Here is a 22,506-nt window from a genome sequence, read left to right on the forward strand (position 1 = left end):
GAGCGGAGCACCCCCGCGACGCTGGGGGCAGCCACCCCAGGCTGGAGCTGGGGTGCAGGCTCCCGGAGCCCTGCCTGACACGCGCTCGCCCCCCTGGCCGGGCTCAATCCCACGCACCCCCCAGGTGTCTGCTTAATGTCGCCGCTGAGACAGCCTCCAGCGCTCTCCCCTCAGTCTACATGCAGCACTGCAGGCCCCCCTGCTCCAGGGGCTCCTCTGCACAGCTCCCCCCCCCCCCCCCCGGGCGCGGGCACGCACTTCACCGACCCTTATTCAACGCACGTCTCCCTCCACTCGGCCAGGAGACCTTTGGGGCAAGGACTGCTGCTATTTTGCTCACCACCACGCTCAGGGAACATTATTGTTCCTTATAGATATTTGTTAAAGAAGTGAAGCAGTTATATAGAAAATCAAATGCCACATGGCCACCAACACTTCCCCCATGGGGCTGATGTTATGAGGATTTTGAAGAAAAGATACGAGGGGACAGAAAAAGTTTTAATGACAAGTAGCAGCTCGCAAAGATTGCGTAAAATAAAGAAAAAGAAAGGATTGGGAGCAGCACATTTCTCTTGAGTGATTACAATTGGTGGAAATTCTGATTTAACTGATGAATGTTATTTTGTATGAACAGGTGGTCATAATGGGAATAAAAATAGACAATGCTGCCATCTGAAGCAAGGAGGTACATTTCTTTGAAATAAAGGACTTTGAATACAGTCCATTATGTTTTCCTGTCCGTGTTTCCTAAGTGTCCTGTCAAGTAAAAAGCTCTGCTAAGTAGAAGCGGTGTGTGCTACTCGAGCAGGAAGGAGCTCGGGAGTGCTGACTCTTGTCAGGGACACGAGAGTGATTTGTATGCCAAGTGCCCGCACCTCTGGGGCCGCGTTACTGGGATTCCTTTGGTCAGAGTCTAACTATGTGCACCTTGTTCAGACAGAGCTCCCTAGGTTTCCCTTCAAGCGCTCTTTCAACCAACTTGACCATTACAAAGCATCTAACACCAAAACAACATCAGTCTCAACAGGGTTTGTTAGGCAGTTAAAAAGGTTGGTTTTTTTCCTCGCAAATATTTTAGGCTCCAATAACTCATTAACAAGTCCTTCTGCCTTGCCAAGGTGCTCTGCACTCCCCCACTCCAGTCTGTGGTCAGGTTTCTCTTCTTTTCTGAATTTGGAAGTAGCAGCCGTCTTTAACATTCAAGTCACAGCACTAATACTCGCAGAGCTGAAAGGAATCTGAGAAATCTCATTCGGTTCACTCATTTTAGACATGAGAATGTTTTTCTGGAAGGTTTATTTAGATAAATTCGGATGAGCTTTCTCTGCCCTCAAAATCCAATTCATAAATTAAAAATAGCCCTGACCTGGGTGGCTCAGTTGGCTGGGCATCGTTCAGCACTGAAAGGTTGCAGGTTCGATCCCTGGTCAGGGCACATATCCAGATTTGGGGTTCAATCCCCAGTTGGGGTACATACCAGAGGCAATCGATTGATGTTTCTCTGTTTCATGGATGTCTCTCTGTCTTTTTCTCTCTCTCTCCAAATCAATAAACATATCCTCAGGAAGGATTAAAACAATTATTAAAAGGGAGCGTTTATGCTATGTATATTTCACCACAGTAAAAAAAGCAAAGAAACAAAGCAAAACAAAACAAAAATGTCAGGAGAACCCCAGATGCAAAATACACGGTCAACAAGTGGTAGGTACAGTTACAGCCCATTCTGCCCACTTTACCTGTTCTAAGTAATGCAGAGACAGGTTGATATACTTGGCCTCTGTTAGAAGCAGGCCCCCTACTCCAGTCTTGGCGACTCGCTCGGAGCCCGCCAGGTCCACCAGGTGAAGTTTGGCATGTCGGACAGTTGCAGAGCCTGGTTCTTTGCTTGACAAATGAACAGTGAAAATGCAGTGGGAACGAGTTGAAGCTTGGTTCATAGGAGTCTACAAAAAAGAAATTTCAAAACAAAGAGTGTGAACAGTGAGGAATGTTGAAGAATATCAGCAGATATAAATTTATATTTCCCGTAAAACATTTGCCATGAAGCCAACACTGTCAAATGGAAAAACAACAACAAAATACTCGTATCTGAGACCCTTAAGGCGAATTACCTTCACTGTATTCCATCTTGGATGCCTGGTAACAGGTGTGGATGGGTTAATTCAGAACTTAAGAAAGGAGTTCAAGGGTGGTAAAGCTTGGGTCCTCTTACTAATACGATCATTTTATTTCATTACACGACCACAGTTCATACCTTAACCTTGGATGGCCATACTGAAATGCTCACTCTGGCTATCATGGGAAAACGGTGAGAATGGGTGGCTATCATGGGTTCATTACGCAACTGTAAACACAACCCACAGACAAAGATGCCCAGCATCACTGCTACCACCTAACACTGAACCGGAGGTCCCAGCCAATGTAATAAACAACAAAAAGAAATGCAAGGCATAGTGACAGGAAAATAAGAGAGAATGTGACATTATATACAGGAAAAATGGTGGTCTACACAGAAAATGCAAGAGCATCTGCAAACAAAGTGTTAAGACCTACAATGTTTAGCAGGGGTGCTGGGTGCAAGATTAAAATGCAAAATCAATGAGGCTCTAATGACCCAGCAGCAATCAGGAAGTATTATCATAATGGCACAAAGACGATGAAATAATAAGGGATTAATCCTATAAAATGTGTAATTTGTAGGGAAAAAGACAAAATTATATGAAAGACACAAAAATAAAACCTGAATAAATGGTGTGCTAGATACTAAAATACTGTTTCATGGGTGAGAAAACAAAATTAATCTATATGTTAATGTCTCTATATTAACCTACATATTCCATGCAGTTGAAATAAGAAATGCCACAGGTTTTGTTTCTGGAACAGAACAAACTAATTTATTCTAAAAATCAGGTGGAACAGAAAATATTGAAAAATAACAAAAAATAATTATGTGAAGGAAGAACCAGGAAGGGAGATGTGCCCTGCTATATATCACAGTATATCATGATGCCATCATAGTTAAAACAGAGAGGTTCTGGCACAGGAACAGGTAATGACACGAGGTCAGGGAAACATTCTCCGTTCACGTAGGAATTCTGCAGGATAGAGGTGACATCACGCCACCGTGAGAAAGGATGGCTAGTCAACAAATGGTGCTGGAATAACTGGCCATCCATCTTGATAAACATACATTTAGATAGTTCCTCATACTATATACACACAAATAAATTCCAGAATGATTAAAGACTTATGTATAAAATAATACAACTTTGACATTAACATAAGAAAATATGGTAGAATATTGTAATCAACTCAAGGTAGTAATGGATATTTTATGATAAGGCATAAAATAAAAAAATAAATTGATTTAAAATATTTGATCTAATAATCCAAACTTCTGTGTGATAAAATCCACCACAAAGTTTAAAGGTTGAAAGAAGATATTTGCAAGACATATTGAAACAGGATAGCAATGAGTCCAGGCTGCCTGTCACCACTTGAGCCAATTAAGCAGAGACAGGGTTGAATCATGTATAAGCGTTTATTCCAATATTGCCAGCAGTATGGGAGAGCAGCAGGTCATCCATGAAAATCTGCTCTGCCACCCCCCAATAGCCAGCTGCTTATATTGGGTAGGACAAAGATTACATGGGAAAGTAGGAATTACAGGCACAGGGAAGTAGGCAAGGTGGGCTGGGGGTTGCAAAGGGCGGGTGCCTCCAGGATTCCACTGTTTGGGGAACATGGCGATTAATCTTTCCATGATGATATGTGGTTCTCTGAAAAGGAGACGGGACCGCATTCCAAAGGTAATTCCCATGTCCCGGGGAGTACAGCTCCCAGCCAGGTTAGAAAGTGCTTTTTCTAATTCGAACAGAACAGTCACAGTTAACAGAACATGATTAATATTTCTTTTTTTTTTTTTTAAATGTCTTTATTGATTTCAGAGAGAGGAAGGGAGAGGGAGAGAGAGAGAAACATCAGTGATGAGAGAGTCATTGATCGGCTGCCTCCTGCACGCCCCCTACTGGGGATGGATTCTGCAACCCGGGCATGTGCCCTGACTGGGAATCGAACCCCAACCTCCTGGATCCTAGGTTGGTGCTCAACCGCTGAGCCATGCCCGGCCAGGCAATATTTCTTATAACTATAGCTAGCAATCACCGTCAAAAGAGCACGATCATCATCTCTGCCCCTAACAATATGGCTGACAAAAGATTAATATTGGAAATAAATAACTCCCACAAATCAATAAGAAAAAAGACAAAGCCTCAGAGAAAAATGAGCAAAGGATTTGAACAGGCAACCCATAAAGCGTAAACCTGAAAATGGTCAATAAGTATTTTTTTAAATGTTTAAACTCACAAATAATTAGGCCAAAATAGAGATGTAACAATAAACTATTTCATTCATATCCATCATACTGGCAAAAAACTTTAAAACAAAAGTGTTTGTAAGAATATAAATAAATGGTAACTTTTACTGCTGCTGGTGGGAATATAAATTAAGAACCTCTTTTGAGAGCAATTTGATAATACGTGGTAAAGTTGCAAAGGCTTATAATCCACAACCCATAAATAGACTACTAGGTATATTTCCTAAGAGAAATCTGGGGCAGATACACCAGGACAGAGAAAGAGGGGGGACATCTCTGGTTTAAAAGATGAATAAACTGGGATAATTCAAACCACAGAGACATTAAAATGAAGCAACTTTTGGATAGATTGACCTAGATTAATTTCTAAAATAGAAGGCTGAGGAAAAATAGCAAGCTAAAAAGTGATATGAATGCTATGACAGATCCTATATAATTAAAAATGTAATATGTGATCTAGAAATATTTATCCATGGTGCTATAACTTAGGTCATTAAAAAAATAAAAATATGGAGAAAAGGGAATCCTTGTGCATTGTTGGTGGGAATGCAGGTTGGTGCAGCCACTGTGGAAAACAGTATGGAGTTTCCTCAAAAAATTAAAAATGGAGCTGCCTTATGACCCAGTGATCCCACTTCTTGGAATTTATCTGAAGGAACCTGAAACAGTAATTTGAAAGAATACATGTACCCCTGTGTTCATTGGGGCATTATTTACAGTAGCCAAGGTTTGGAAGTAGCCCAAGTGCCCATCAGTAAATGAGTGGATATAAAAGCTGTGGTACGTATATAGAATAGAATACTACTCTAACATAAAATGGAAGAAAATTTTACCCTTTGAGATGGCATGGATGGACATGGAGAACATTGTGCTAAGTGAAATAAGCCAGTCAGAGAAAGACAAGTACCATATGATTTCACTCATATGTGGAATTTAATGAACAAACTGAACTACCAAGCAAAATAGAAACAGACTCTCAGATAGTGAGCAGACTGACAGCTCTGGTGGGAGAGGGAATGTGGGGAGGGGTAGAGGGATTGAGCAAAAATGGAAGAAGAGAGAGAGAGAGAGACCACTCATGGACATGCACAACAGTATGGTGACTTGGCGGGGAGGTGGAGGTAGGCACGGACATAGAGGGGATAAATGGTGATGGAAAAGATGATACGGACTGGAAGGGTATGGCAAGTTGATAGTGGTTGCCTTTGTGAGGGGCAGAAGTGAAAAGCTGACAAGGGGACTTCAACTTTATACTACTTTTATTTAAAAATTATTGGAAGCAAAATTCTGATATCCAAAAACATCTAAAAATATACCAAATGAATGTTCGTATGAGTTACTTCCCATATCTGGTAAAAGAAAAAGAATTATAAGTCCAGGAAGTGCAGAGTCCCAAACAAGAGAAACCCAAAGAGACCCACACCAAGACACATCATAATTAAAATGCCAAAGGTTAAAGACAAAGAGAATCTTAAAAGCAGCAAGAGAAAAGCAATTAGTTACCTACAAGGGAGCACCCGTGAGACTGTCAGCTGATTTCTCAACAGAAACTCTGCAGGGACTGGCACGAAATATTCAAAGTGATGAAAAGCAAGAACCTACAACCAAGATCACTCTACCCAGCAAAGCTATCATTTAGAGCTGAAGGTCAGATAAAGAGCTTCCCAGACAAGGAAAAGCTAAAGGAGTTTATCACCACCAGACCAGTATTACATGAAATGTTGAAGGGTCTTCTTTAAGAAGAAGAAGAAAAAAGATAAAAAAATATGAACAGTAAAATGGCAATAAATACATTGCTATCAACATTTGAATCTAAAATCAAAATAAATGAACAAGGAATCTAATGAAAAAAATTACTGAATAAAATAGAACCAGAGGCATGGAAACATGAAATAGACTGACGAATCTCAGAGGGAAGGGGGGACGGGGGCGGGAAGAGATTAAAGAACTTATATGCATATATGCATAACCCATGGACACAGACAACAGGGTGAGGGAGGCCTGGGGGGGCGGGATCCGGGTGGAGGGGGCCAGTGGGGGGAAAAGAGGGGCATCATCTGTAATACTTTCAACAATAAAGATAAAAAAAATTATCTTAAGCAAATTCTGATACCCAAAATCATCTAAAAATAAAATTATCTAAAAATATCCCAGATGAATGTTCATATGAGTTTTCAGAGCTCCACTTTTGCAGAATGGAATTTAACCAAAGACTCTCCATATGGATGCACATGTGTGCAGCTAGGTTAACATGCTTAGATGCTCTTTCAACCAGAAATTCTGTCTGTAAATATACATTCTCGATACACACTATCAGTGACTTACGCCAATGAGCAAAATGCACATATGTCAAAATACTGGCATAGTTTTGGTGATGATGATGTAGCTAGTGAGTTAAATAGGCTGAAAATTTGACCCATTACTTGTTGCCACAATAATTATACCCGGCCTGGCCAGTGTGTGATTTTGCTAAAGTGGATCAGCAAATAACTGTGCATGTAAAACCGCAAACTCAAATTTAGAACCTAAGTTGAGGTGTTTTGGAAGTGACTGTAAGTTATTTGCAGAACTTAAACATGGGTTTCATTTCACTGTTACATTCACACGACAATAAATCCTACAGCACTGTAATGAAAGTCAAGTTGACGATCGATATAAACGAAAACCATAGTGCCTGCCCCCAACAGCTGCCTTCGGCTTCTCAACTGATATCCTGAAGTCGCAGTAAAATGCAGGCCATTAGTGAACACTGGGAGAGTGTACCCATTTCAAAGCAACGTGAGCTTCACATCAATTACATTGTCTTTCTGGAGTCTGTAATTAAAATGCCGGGATATGCTGTAGGAGTCCATGTCTACAATTTTGTAACTTCTCATAAATATTTTCTGCATGAAGTAGGAGTTGGTGTCCTCTTAGCTAAAATTTTCTTAAACCTCAGAAAACATTCTTTACGTGTAGCCGTTTAAGTATGATTGAATGTGTGGGTGTCTGCCCTGTGTTTATTTAAGGACGTCTTGATGTCTCATGGGCGCTTGTCCTTTTAAAGGTAAAATTGTATTAAAGCATTTCTGAAACTGCCTAAGAACAGATGGCACCATTTAGGCAGATTCATTCAAATTTCAGCGCACATTTTAAACAAATGTGCTCTTGGCACTAGAGACTGTGCCTTTGGAAAAATTCGAGTGATGATTAATCTTCCCCACGCAGGGAGCTTTCGCATTTCATGTCAGTCCATGTGTACAGCTCTGTGTTAGGCAGTGCAGAGACCCGAGGGAAAATAAGATGGGGACCTTGCCCTCAAGGAATCTACAATATAGCTCAAGTGCTAAAGACAAAATGTGTAAAATGAGAGGCAGTGGTGAGAAAAAGGCAAACCCAGCACCGAGCATCCGGAGCCCCCCAAGCCCCCCAACACCTAAGCAGGCCGCACTCCCTCCCCCAGGAGCTCTCCACGCCTACTCCCTGCTGTCCAGAGTCAAACACCCCAGCAGCCTTCTGTCCCCTTTCCCTTTACTGGGCCCTTTTCTCTCCGGTCCCTAAAATAGACATGCTCCAAGCTACGGTCAACACGTTTCTTTCCTTGGGGAACTCTTCCTTCTGTTGTTCCAATTCTCACCGGATAGGCCCTTAGTGGAGTTAAAAAATCACACACCAAAAATCTCAGTATTTGCAATGAACACGGGGGTGCGTACAGCTTTTCAAATGAGTGCTTTTGTTTCCTTCGGATAAATACCCAGAAGAGGAGTTGCTGGGTTATGCGTAGTCCTATTTCAATTCTGAGGAACCTCCGCAGTATTGCTTTCCACGGTGGCTGGACTAGTTGACAGCCCAACAGAGTGCGAGTGTCCCCGTTGCCCGCGTCCTCGCCGACACGTGCCCTGTGCTGCACTGTGGACGGCGGCCGTTCTGGCAGGCGTGTGTGGCTCCTCTTTGGGCTTTTGATTTTCACTGTTTAAATGGCCAAGACATGGAAGCAACCCAAGTGTTTATCGATAGATGACTGGATAAAGGAAAAATATAGATGCAATGGAATACTACTCAGCCATAAAAAAGGAAATCTTGTCATTGGGACAACACGGATGAACCTGGAGCGTATCATCCTATAGAATAAATCAGGCAAAGACCAATGCTGTATGATTTCACTTCTGTGTGAATTCTAAAAAACAAAACAAATTAATAAAATGAAACAGAAACAAACTCAGACAGAGGTAACAAACTGATGATCACCAGAAGGGAGGGGGGGTGGACCCAAAGGGAAAGGGGATTTAGAAGTATAAACTCTCAGTTATAAAATAAGCCACAAGTATGGAATGTAATGCCCAGGGAATGTCAGCAATATCATAATAACTCTGCATGGTGACAGAGAGTGCGGGACTCATGGTGATCACTTGGTAAGGTAGATAAATGTTGAGTTGCTATGCTGTACATCCGAAACTAATATAATATTGTATGTCAAGTATAATTTAATTTTTTTTAAAAAAGGAAAAAAAAAACCCTTGGCATTTGGTACTGAATGACCTCATGTTAAATCTGGTTCCATCACTTACTGGTGTTGAAATCTTAAGCAAATTTACAGAAAGTAACTTCAGTTTTCATAGCTTTGTAATGCCATAAAGAGACTTCTTCGCTGCAAATAACTGTACTAAATAGCAACTGAGTTACTGAGCGCTGAAGTGGCCCATGAACTGAAAAGGGCATATAAATGTCCATCACTGTTGATAGTCACTCTATTCAGGTGCCTCCATATCCTTACTTCCAAACACAATTTTTCTGTTCTCCAGGTTAGAATGCCTAGGAGCTTGACTGGTGACTGTCACTAAAATGCCTTACCAACATCTGGACCGAAATATTTCCCCAAAGCAAGCCCATCGCTTTCCTTCAGCCTGTGTCCCACGAACGGGTACCCAATCTGTCCTATTCCTGTTGGATTTACCTTCACTTCTGTCCGTCCCTAAATGTCCTTTACCTTTCACCTGGGTTACTACGTTCTCTTATAGTCTCCACATCTCGACTCTGGTCTCCTTCAGTTGCTCTCTACCTTGCAGGCAGAGGACTACTTTTAAAAGACTTACTTGATTATGTCAATCCGACCTATATCCCGGGGTTAGACTGACATGCTCCCTAAGACTAAACAGCTCTAGTTTCTTCTACCGGCTGATGCAACTGTTTATCAAGCTCTTTTTTAAATGTGGCACTTTCACACTCTGAATTGAATACATCCTTTCAAAAGTGTCCTAACCACAGAAGACACTGGAATCTGGGCCATCTAAACCCGGTGCTGCCAGTAAACAGCACCTGAAGCATTATCCCACATTTGCCCAGCCTTTTACCCATGCCATGGGATTTCTGTGGAAAACACTCACACACACACATTTGATGACTGCGTTTGACGAGTTTTCACCCCAACATTACAATCCGTTGGTATAATCCCAGATCTTGATCTGTTTTCAATTTAGTGCTATGAATGAATGAACGTATCTTGTGTAGTTTCACCCAGATGACGTGCGGGACACCAAGGAGGGCAAATGACATTCCGTCAGGACACCACCGCTCTCCACTCTGCTAGGTGACAGTTATGGGTGTTTTCAAATTGGATTTAATCCAAATACTTTTGTGTACCTTCAGCTCCTCTTTGTGTCCCTGAGGGTATTTTGGGAGACTTCATGAAATAAAATGAATTCACTTGACCTGTGAATTTTTATAACCCTATCAGAAAAGTGAATGAAATTAGTTTCAATGAATCAATTCATGTGCTGACTCTTCCCTAATTGCTTATTGGCTATTATTTAATAACCTGTTTTTCAGATCTCTTTCTTAGGGCTTAGTATCAATAAAATTAACTTGTCCTTTCCAAATGTGTTTACTTTTTTGGAAAGTTGAGAATAGGTGACTTTTATTTATGGGGCAGAAATCTAAAAACCTAGGCTCACTGGGTCCCTTGTAGATTTGTCATATCTGCAGTCTATGGTCAATGCAAGTTAGTCTTTCCCCTTTCTCATCTCCAGTGCAGCAAAGTCCTTTACTTCTCACTCAGGGTCCATCTGAAGGTCACCTCCTCTACAAAGCTCCCCCACTTCCTCCTCCCGCCAGGGCTCCGAGCTCCTCGAGGGCAGGGGCTGAGTCTTCTTCATCATTGTAACCCTAGCATAATATCATAACATAACATAATATAACATAACATAACATAACATAACAGAAAACATAACAACATAACATAACATAACAACATAACATAAAACATAACATAACATAACATAACGTAACATAACAACAGTGTTCAAATATATGTGTTAACGTGTTGGCTCTTGCTCATTTCTAGTTTTCTAGACTCTATGGCATGTTTCGTAATTTCTAAAAATCTGCAAATAATTCGGAGCCTGCATCTGCGGGCTCTTTGAGTGCATGGAATATAATTCATTTGAGTCTAAAAATTACAATTGTTTCAAATAGCTGGATTGACTGAAACCTCTCTAACCTACCTTGGACTTCAACTATTCGTTGTGCCTAATACCAGAGCGCTTAACCACTGCCCTCCATGTCTTCAACTACCCTTTATCTTGCGCAGAATGCCCTCTTTCTGGTCAAATATTGCCTAGTATTGCTTACTGGGAAGGAATGCCCTCTTCCTCCTCCCAAAATAATCCTACTCGAAATTTATTTATCTTCGTGAATTCCCTTGGACTCTTCTCAGTTGGCATTAGATATTATGTTCAGAAAGGCCCTTTGACATATGTGCACAGAGTAGAGGACCATTAATATCCAAACTCTAGAAAAGTCAAAAGAATGGATTGTTCCAAATGGATTTTTAAATGTCCATCAATTTTTAAAAGGTCATTGTAATGGACAGTTTGCTACAGTTGGCCATGATGGTGTGATCCACTGGGCTACAAGTGAGTGAGCGGAGGCCAGCCCACTCCGTGCAATGCAGAGAGTGGTGCGGACTATAAAAGGTGACTCAATAACGACCCTCGCAGACTATGGTGGCTTCAAACTAGCTACACAGAAGGGGCTTGGAGGAGCAGTGTGGTTGTACAGTAGTAATACTTTTCATAATACAGAGTTAAACTGAGGAAACAGCACAAGCTTGTACTTAAGGCTAAAGCTACTCCCACAGCCCTTCAGGCCACTGGCCCATGGGCGGGGCTTCCACTCTCAGAAGCTATTTTATATGGTAAAAAGTCTCACATTTCATAGGACAAAATCATTTTCTACTGAGCAGGAAGCACTCCTAGGCTAAAACAGAAATTTAAAAAGAAACAGGATAACAATAGGATTGGGTAAGACTAATAACCATTTCCAAAGGCCGTTCATTCCTCCTCCCTTTGGGGTTCCGCAGATGCACAACAGCCAACCCTCATATTCTGTGATTTTATTGGCCATTCAACTAGGATCCATTTAAAATTTTCACTTCTTAAAATATCCATGATGCTGTGTGTAGGGGGGTGACCATCTTCAAGATTGGAAATTTGATTGCAGAGCCAGGAATTGATAAGTAAAATATGGTTTTTGTGTCTACATAATGTACTCATGATTTTTGTAACAATTTTTCTACTTTTAATCTCACATGTTTTCAGGAACTTCAAAAATGATTATCTTTAATACAGCCTTCAGTGAGCTACATACTCTCTTTATAATATAAGATATTCTAGGATCTTTTAAATACTTGTTTATTTCTTGCCATAACTTTACCTTATATTCTATTCTTATATACCAAAGTCTTTTTTTTTAATCACTGCTATTTCAGAGTGAAATATCTCCACAAGAATTTCCACTAATCTAGAACAGGTTAGGCTAAGAAAATCTCTTAGACTGAACAGGAGCACACAACGTATACACTTGAGACCCTTTAAAGGAAACCAGCCCAGCCCAGCAGCAGCAGCCAGAGTCCAGAGCCCAGCTGTCCACCCAGCTCTCCACTCCGATCGCCCTCTCCAGCCTGCCTGTCCCAGCTGGCCTGGTCACCTCATCTGCTCGACCCGAATCGAAGACTCAAAGTACAGACCTCCATGTGTTCTCCAGGCTGATATCCTAGCGGTTCAGGTAAAAACTCACGCTCAACTCAGGATTACCTAGGCCTCCCCACACTGGATAAATAATTCCCTGTCTAGCTCTTCGCACAGTAAGTGGGCTGCGCCTCACGTTCTCTGACTCAGCCTGGAACAGCGGGGCCTGGCAGACCTGCTGGTCTAGCCTGCGGCCCTAGAACACCTGCCTTGGTCTCTTTGAGATGGTTTCAGAACGCTGTCTAGCAGCAAAATGCCGCCGGTGAGATAGCCCTCTGTTGAAATCAGTGATCCTAAGCTGCTCATCTCCCTTTCTGACTTGCCTCTGTACAAGACACCAGGCTGTTAAACAAGTAATCGAAATCATTTTCCCTGGCTGAAGGATTTCTAGCATGTTGTCAAAGTAGTTTGTAAAAGAGAAAAATAGACCAGGCACATGATTCTGTTTAAAATTTAAAAGAACAGACTGATGAATCTCAGAGGGAAGTCGGGGGTGGGTGGGTGGGTGGGTGGGGAAAGATTAACCAAAGAGCTTACATGCATTTATGCATAACCCATGGTCACAGACAACAGTGTGGTGAAGGCCGGGGCGGGGGGGGGGGGGGGGGGGGGCAGGGGGGCAGGGGGTAATGGGGGAAAAGGGGACATCTGTAATATTTTTAACAATAAAGATAAATAAATAACAGTAAGCTTTGGAGCAATCTGGAATGTATAGCAAGAATGTTCTAGCAATTATGATTCACCTTTCGATTAAGGACATCCTACTATCGTTTATTATGCTATATATCTCCTAATAAGTCTGGAATCAGTTTGATGGATTTTTTGATTTTTTACGTCCTCAAAGATTGATTAGCTGACAATAATTTTGGGAACACTGAATGTCAGAGTTAGTGATGGCTCTTCTGCTGATGTCAGAACTCAGAAGATTGCTTCCCTGTGGGCTGTTTCTCAGGATCTGGGAAAAACCAAAGTCAAACACATTTATATAGAAAATCTAAGCATGCCAAAGCTGGCACATATGGCCAACTGTAAAGGAATTGTACCTCTATCTCCAATCAGAGTTATGTTATCACCCGTCTGTCATCCTGGAACTGGATGTCATCGCATCATCAGCATAAAGAATTGGTCTCTGAACGACAGAAACTCCATGATCCCAGATAGTCCCCCCACCCCCTTTATGCCTGACTGCAAGAATGATCATGGCTAAGTTTAGTGCTCAATGGCAGTAACTAAGCCAGCTGCCTAGCATATCTATTTTCCCTTTTTAAATTGAATTTAACTTTTTTCCCCTTTTCTCTTCCTTTTAAAATTCAGTCTGGCTTAACAGTTTCCAAGTCTGACCACACACATCACTGGAACAGAGCTGTTATGGGGCTAAAAAGTCTAATGATCTTCTCAGGAACTTACAGCAGTTCACGTAAACTGTCTTTAAGGAAAAGCCTTTTTAAAAAAACACATACTAATTACTTTCAGATTATAGGTAAACTGAAAATACTCTTTACTACCCTGTGTATAGACACCAAGCAAAATTCAGGTATACATTTTAAAACTTTTATTCTTATGAAAGAAGTTGATCCTGTCAAATGGATGGTAATAGCTCTCACCACGATCTCTGAGTTTGAATGTCAAGATCAGCAACAGGCACGGACTTGGGCACCATGTCACTCAACAGCAGAGATGCTGAAGGAAGAACTCTGGAAGCACAGATGCCTGGTACTCGCCATAACATTTCACTGCGTTTTATAGGCCCACACTATTTTCTCCACAGTTTGAAAATTCACAGTTCTCTCTGTGGCCACAAAAATTCCTTGCTGTTAGAACTGGCAAGACTCCAAATGGCAAACCCTAAACATGATCAAGTTACTTGTTGAAGGCTTTTGGTGGCTGATAAGACCCCTGTCTCCTCTCTCCTGGTTTGACACCAATACAAGGAATAGATACAAAAGTCAGCTGCCCCAAAATAAAAATATCAGTAGGAAATACTATAAAAATAGCTTCTGTGCTTAAAACTATACCCACAATTGATTTCCTGCCAGCTTCCTACATGTATATTCCTGATTTGTAAGATAAGCTAAAAGCAATTGATCTGAGTTCTTAGTTTCTTTTCCTCTCCTTTGCTCTACACCACAGAGATGCTGAGCTCTAAAGGCAGAATTTCCCCAAGACCCCTGTTAGTAGACATCCAACTGGGAAGACAGAGAGAGGGAGAAATACTCTGCTTTCCTCTTCTGCACCCCCCCATCTCCTGCCAGTGGCTCCTACTAGCTGAGACCTGCCTGGCACAGTGGCTTCCTGTTGTTGGTAACCTTCGCGCTGTATCAGCGTCCTGTCTGCCTTCTCAGATTCTCCCATCACCCATGAGACAAAACTACCCATGTTGATTTTCTTTTCTCTTTTCTTTTAAATTTATTTTTATTGTTGAAAGTATTTTAAATGTCCCCCTTTTCTTCTCATTGATCCCCTCCCCCTTATGCTCCTCCCCCCAGGCCCTCACACCACTCTTGTCTGTGTCCATGGGCTATGCATATATGCATGTAAATTCTTATGTTAATCTCTCCCCATCCACCCCCGCCTTCCCTCTGAGGTTCCTCAGTCTGTTTCATGCTTTTATGTCTCTGTATCTATTTTGTTCATTGGTTTATTTTGTTCATTAGTAGGTGTGTTTTTTTAACATCTTTATTTATTTCAGAGAGAGGAAAAGAGAGGGAGAGGGAGAGATAGAAACATCAATGATGAGAGAGTCATTGATAGAGCCCACAACCCGGGCATGTGCCCTGACCAGGAATCGAACCCCGATCTCCTGGATCCTAGGTCGACGCTCAACCGCTGAGCCACGCCCGGCCGGGCTGCCTTGTTCATTAGATTCCACATATGAGTGAGATCATGGGATACTTGTCTTTCCCTGCCTGGCTTATTTCGCTTAGCATAATACTGTCCAGGTCCCACCATGCTGTCTCAAAGCGTAAGGGATCCTTCATTTTCACAGCTGCATAGTATTCCATGGTGTAAATGTCTGAGAAGATGCTTGATATGATTTCAATCTTCTTGAACTAGTAGAGACTTGTCTTGTGTTCTAACATGTGGTCTATCTTTGAGAATGTCCCATGTGCATTTGAGGAGAATTCCTGTTCCGCAGCTTTGGGGTGGAATGTTCTGTAAATGTCAATTAAATCCATCTGATCTAGTGTGTCATTTAAAGTCAGTGTTTCCTTATTGATTTTTTGTCAGGAAGTTCTATCTGGTAAAGTCAGTAGGGTGTTAAAAGTCCCCTATTATGGTTATATTCCAGTTGATCTCTCCTTTAAAGTCCTCCAGAAGCTTTTTTGTTTGTTTTCAGCCTGTGTGAGTCTTTTGTTCTGAGGTGGGTCTCTTGTAGACAGCATATATTTGGGTGTTGTTTTCTTACCCATTCATATCTACCCTATGTCTTTTGCTTGGACATTTAATTCATTTATATGTCAGGTTATTATTGATAGGTACCTATCTATTGCCAGTTTATTTCTTTATGCCTCTGTTTCTCATTCTATTTCAACTTCTTATTACAACATTTCTTGCAATGCTGGTTTGGTGGTGATAAATTCCTTTAGCCCTTTTTTGTCTGGAAAGCTCTTTATTTCACCATCTATTCTGAATGATAGCCTTGCTGGATAAATACTTCATGCCATTTCCTTCTGGCCTGTAGAGTTTCTGATGAGAAATCAGCTGACAGCCTTATGGGAGCTCTTTTGTAGGTAACAGATTGCTTTTCTCTTGCTGCCTTTAATATTCTCTCTGTCTTGAATTTTTGGCATTTTCATTATGATGTGTCTGGGAGTGGGCCTCTTTGGGTTCTTCTTGCTTGGGACTCTCTGTGCCTCCTGAATTTGTGTGACTTTTTCCTTGATCAGGTTAAGGAAGTTTTCTGCCATAATTTCGTCAAACAGGTTCTCTAACTCTTGTTTACTTTTGGCCTCTTCTGACACTCCTATGATGTGAATATTGTTACATTCATGTTGTCCCACAGCTCCCTTAAACTGTCCTCCTGTTTTTTAATTGTTTTTTCTTTTTGATTCTCTGATTGAGTGACTTTTTTCTATCTTGTCTTATAATTTTCTGATCCAATCCTCACCCTCATCTTCTCCTAATCTGCTCTTCATTCCTTCCCATTTTTTTTCATTTCTACTATGTCATTCCTAATTTCCTTCTTAGTTTCTATATATTTTTTCATGCTGTTGAGCATGTTTATGATCAGTATTCTGAACTCTACATCTGATACATTGCTTATCTCCATTTCATTTAACTCTTCTTCTGGAGAATTCTTTTGTTCTTTTATCTGGGGCTTGTTTTTTTGTCTCTCCATTTTGGCTGCCTGTTTGGATTTATTTCTATGTATTAGGTAAATCTGCTAGGACTCCTAGTGTTTTGGATGGTCTCTCGTGCAGGCCAATGTCAGATGCTGTTTGTGACTGGCCTTGAGTAACCTATTTGAAGTTTTCCGCACTCCACAGCTTCTGGTTTCCTCTGCTGGGGCTGGGTGTGTTTGGAGAGGATCAAGATGTGCACCAAGGTCTGCTTTTCCAAGCCCTGGGTCCAGAAGCAAATCAGGCAAAGACTCAAAGTACCCAGAGGCTGTTAATCAGTCTTTTAAGGAGCTTCAGGCTGTAGAAATTCCAGGGGTTGGGGCCAGAAGTTTTCCAACAGGGTGGGACAATTGCTCCCCCCAACCTGCCCCAGGCAAAAGCTGCTTGGAAGGTAAGTGTCTGGCTGAGAAATTGTCCTCTGCCGTATGGGGGAGTGACTAAGCACCAAGGTCCAGATGGATGCTCTCTGAGATCTGTCCCCCTACCCAGCCCCCCTTGGATTCTCCTCACACAGCTCTAGTCCACTCTGCCCTCCCTCTGCAGGAGCTCAAGGTGAGTGGCTGCACACAAAACTTTGTGTGTTGGCTCTTTAAGAGGGTGCCTGCATTTCTAGATGTTTCTCCCTGGCAGATAGAAAATCTGCTGCTTTTCACAGCCAGATGTTATGTGGGCACCTTTCTCAGTGCTGGTGCTCTTGGCTGGGAAGCCCAGCCTGGGGTTTAGGCCCCAGAGTCCTCAGTGGGAACCCCCAACAGCTGAGCTATCCCTGCAGACCTTCAGCTGCTGCCTTTGGGAGCCCAGCCAGCCCTCTCTCGCCTCTGCACTTCCTACCAGTCTCTATGTGGTCTCCACTTTTCCTCCTTGGTTATGAGGGTGCTCCCCAGCTCGTCTGCAGTTGCAGTTGATTATTCAGGATGGTTTTTCTGTATTTTAGTTTTAATTCCAGTTTGGTCTTAGGAGAGTGTCAATGTAGCTTCCACTTAATCTGCCGCCATCTTGGATCTCCCATGCATTGATTTTCTTGTTTTAAATACAGTGACTTGCTTTCCTGGTTGGAACCTGACTAATACACTTAATTAAATACACTATATTTAATATAATGCTCTCAGATATTATACAAGACCGATAGAAGTGTAAAGTCTTGCATTTCTTTCAAAGTCACAGGCATGACATTGCCCATTTTGCCACACAGGATCCTTGCATATATTTTACCTACAGTTCAATACATGTAAGCTTGCTCTGAACAAGGAGAACTGTCATTCAAAATGCCTAAATGTTTCCCTTGTTTTTACTTATCTGCCCCAAAAATCAGAGTTAAAATCTGTCATTAATGGCAATAATTAACTCATTCCAGTTGTCTATTATATCCATCTATCTTCTTTTAAAGTTTACCTTTTTAAAAATTTGTTATCCTTGACATTTTTGTCCAGATTTATATGTTTTAACACTATAAGTTGCTTCAGACCCATTGGAAAAATAGATGAGACAGCACTAACATAAACATTGTTTTCTTACTAAAAAAGCCATGCCACATTTGAATTTTATGAGGAACAATGAATTACTGTAAATGACACACACATTATATTCATCAAGATAGACCAAGTTACATTGTGGTAGCAAATTAACACATAGCACCCTAATCTCAGTGGCTTAAAATCCCAAAGGTTTCTTTCTTGCTCACGTTGTTTGTCCAATATGATTTAATGGTGGCTCTGCTCCATATTCTTGACACTAAGCCAGCAAGGCTGGGGGAGGTGCCACAACCTTGTGAGGCCACCATCTCAACATAAAGCTTCAGGGTTTGCCACAAAAGGGGAAGAGATCAAGGAGAACCTCACATTAGTTCCTAAAAGCTTCAATGCAAAAGTAACATCTCACATTCACTCACACTTCATTGGCTAGTGCAAGTCACATGAACTGTCCTCAAGGGAGCATGAGTGAGAAGGAATAAACTAGAAGTTTTGGTGAGCACTGGTAATTTCTACCACGCTTATTTTAAAAATCCAAACAACACAAAAGGAGCAAAGATGAAAGTAGAAATCTCCCAATCAAAATAACAATGTTAATGTTTGATAAAAATTTTTTAGACATTTCTTTATACATGCATACAAATAGAAAAACAGAAGTACTTTTACCAAAACAAAAGCATATTGCACATATTTGAAAATTATTAAATCAAATTTTATTTGAATTTAATAGATATAAAAAGAAACAAATGACTCTGAAAAAATTGGTGAGCTTTAAATAAATGTTATCCTCCACCCATGGTAAGATATGTGTATCTTTTTTCTAAAACTATTTCTTTAGAATTAAGAAATACTCATGGAAAACATTAAGGGACCTGGATTGACATAATATGGTCAACATTTAGATAGTATCTATTCATTTCTTGCTTTGAAATATAAGGAAATTAGCCCACTTATAACTCCATATAACACCACTCTCTTCTCTCCTTTCTAACTCTAAATTTTTGTTAGATTTACTATTCCTTTTATATTTTTGAGATTTATAATATTCACTTTACATAGCTGTTTCTTTTTATGTCTAACATTACATTAAATTGTATGTTTCTCACCACTCCTTCCAGAATGCTTCTCAGTTCCCAAGCTCTTTAGTTTGATTTACCTTGTAGTTGGTTAGACTTCACTGTCAAGCATTTTTTAAAAAGAATCCCTCAGTTCATTTTCTTTCTGAATTCACACATGCTTAAAAGTATTTCTCTGATGTTTTTGTATTTTTAAGAACAGATTGATAACTTAGTTGGGTATAAAATTATTGGGACACAACATCCTTGCTTCAGAATTGCTTCCATTTTGCTACTATGGAAAAGCCTGAGAACAATCTCTTTCATTTTCCCTCACAATTGGCTTGCATTTTCTGACTTGATAGCTAGAAGATTCATTCTTTAGCTTTGGAATTAAGTAACTTTAATAGATTTTCTCTTGGATTTGAGCTCTTTCAGTTTTTTGTTGGACACAGTGTGCCTTTTTCATCTGCAGATTCAAGTCTTTCCAAAGTTCAGGATATCTCTCTCTTCCTCTCTCTCTTCCCCCTCCTTCCCTCTCTCCCTGTGCTTTTCCTGTTCCCTTTCTTTTATTCAGGATTTCTAATTATGTATAATTAGGTTCTCCTTTGTCTTTCTCAGTGTCACTTTCCTCATTACTTTCTTTATCCTTAGTTATTTTTCAGCCACATTTCTTCCTCTCCTTTCCCCCCCTCCTTCTCTCCCTCCTCTTCTTCTAATGGCACTTTCATCTCTATAACTTTCTTTTCCTCTTTCATTTGTTTTAAGAGTTCCGCAAGTTTTCTTTTTATCTTCTTCTCTTGTCTTGTAATCTTTTCTTTGACCCTTCCTACATTTTTTAGCTTCATTTTTTTAAAACAAAACAACAACAAAGAATGAACTTAGGTAACATCTGTGATTATGAAGAACAAATCCTCTGTCTCAAAATACAGGGGTTGGCAAAAATAGGTTTACAGTTGTGAGTACACGAAACAGAGTATATTCTTGTACTATTATTTATTAATTATTGTATTATTTTCCATATGAACAACTGTAAACCTGCTTTTTCCCACCCTTGTATGCATACCTTAGTCCCCTCTCTCCTCTCCACCACACACTCCATATACATGGATAGGCCTTAGCTGTTTTCTTTCTGATAATTTTATCTTTCAACATGCCTATCTTTTCTCTAACGAGTGGTCTTGGGGATGGGTGAGGAAATATTCAAAATTAAGCTACTTTTCCTATCTGCTATGTCCTTAGCCTTAACAGCATATACTTTCCTCAATTTTTTTGCACTAAGAGGCCTGTTATGGTAAAACCCCATAAGTCACAAACTCACTGAACCCCACCCAAAAAGGCCATCTTTCTTGGCAATGAGCCTAGAACACTGACCACAGAAAGGCCTGTCTTTAACATTTCTTCTTTGGATGCACCTTTTATAGTGTAGAATAAATATCTGTACAACACCTCCCCCATACTGGCCTATGTTCTTAGATCTCATCACTCTAACCAAAAGATCATCAGATTTGCGTTTGAAAATTGTGACCCTTTCTTAAAGGGGAAACAGTATCCTGCCTGAGGTTGGAGAATATATGTGTTGGCTCTCAGCACCCTCCCTCGCCATAATTCAAATTTCATAGTATTTGGCAGGTTTCCTCTTGGCTTGAGGTTATGGCTGCTTCCTTGTTTCTCTGAAGATGACTTTCATTCCCCTCTTTTTTTCACATTTTGTTGCTCTTGTTGGTGAATTTCAATAATAGGGAGTAGAGTAAAAATTACTTTCTTCTGCTATGTTTAATCAGAAATGAGAATTTTAAAGATCAGAAGGAACTCCAGAGCTAAGTTTTTACAGCCAAAAGGATTATGTTTCTGTAATCATGTACATAGGGTATGTACATTTGAACATTCTAATAATGACTATACCATGCCACTTCACTTATTTAATAAATGTTTTAGATCTCAAAACTGATGGTTCATGCAATAGCACAAATCAAATTACATGAGAGCAGAATGCAAACTATGTTATAACACAGAATCACCATTTGAAAATGTGTATTTCTCATATGTAAAATGTAAAAAAGAGAAATGCCTGGCATATAGCATGTGCTCAAAGTTTAAGTCTGTTTCCTTCTGGTAAGGATATACAATAGACAAGAAGAAGAGGTTACAGTTGTTAACACATCTTCTGCTAAGGCTTCTAGCTGCCTATTGGGACCTAATAATAAGAGATGCTATTCATATTATAATAAAAGCAGGGCCAAAAATATTTAGCCTGCTGTGTATTTTGCTCTTCCTGGGTTCACAAATCTTGGAATAAACTTGGTAATTATTTACAACTAATATACCTTTCAAAGAGAAGTCTGTGAGTATGTGGTGGTCAGCGTCCCTCTGATGGTGTAGTGGAATGTGATTCTGGAACACTAATTCCCACCCAAATACTTGTTTCTCACACACACCACACAAGGAGACTGAGGCCTGGTGTTGTTAACAAACACAACCTAATAGTAAACATACTCTTTCCTTCCTATATTACCCTGATGTTATCAGACAACATGTCCAATGACAGCTGTTCCCGTAACTGGACAAACCTACTAGCTCCACTCACACCCTGTCTCCTGACTGTCTTTACACATCCGCAAGGTCACACAGCTCACACCAAAAGCCTGAGAACGCGCACACTCTGAGAGCTTACAAAGCACATCAGCACAACTCAGGTAAATCTAGTGTGCTTTTATTTTGGGCCAAGAAGTAGGTAAGAAGACCTGGGATGGCTCCTGGAAAAATAATTTAGAAATCCCATAAACATTATTGGTAAACTTTTCCAAAAGGTCTGGAGTCTCACAAAGTTTTTTAAGAGTCCAAGTTATCTGTGATGTGCTCTATACTCATGTACTTTCGATTCTGGGCCTGAGATTTTGGGCCTCATCACCTGAAATTGTCAGGGATTTCTCTTCCAGTCAATTCAATAAAATAGTTAATTAATGACTGACCACCTGGTTGCCTGGCACTGAGAGAACAGAGATGTTCCAGTTAACAGTCTTGTCTTTAAATAGTTGCTAGCTGAGAACTGTAGGGTCTTTCCAAGTGTCATTAAATTTAATTCTTACTAAAATCCTACAAGGTAGCTGTTATTACGCTCATTTTACAGGTTAGAAAGCGCGTTTTAGATGGGTTAAGTGGCGTGTCTAAGGACACCCCTGGGAGGGGTGGAGCTGGGAGAAGAGCAGGTCTCTCGGAAGCACGTGCCCTTCGCCACGGCCTGGCAGGGGGAGAGGAAGCCAC

At 40.7% G+C, this 22,506-nt stretch overlaps 1 protein-coding gene across 1 annotated transcript in view; it reads right to left on the reverse strand.

Annotated features, from left to right (window-relative positions):
- Window positions 1-22,506, reverse strand: part of KIF6 (kinesin family member 6) — a 338,850-nt gene that overhangs the window by 216,946 nt on the left and 99,398 nt on the right. The window contains exon 7 of the mRNA XM_087817374.1: window positions 1,737-1,943. Within this exon, the coding sequence (XP_087673500.1) occupies window positions 1,737-1,943 (207 nt within the window). The remainder of the gene's footprint in view (window positions 1-1,736; window positions 1,944-22,506) is intronic.

The sequence above is a fragment of the Miniopterus natalensis genome, chromosome 5 (genome assembly GCF_054644295.1).
Source record: "Miniopterus natalensis isolate mMinNat1 chromosome 5, mMinNat1.hap1, whole genome shotgun sequence".
Taxonomy (NCBI): domain Eukaryota; kingdom Metazoa; phylum Chordata; class Mammalia; order Chiroptera; family Miniopteridae; genus Miniopterus; species Miniopterus natalensis.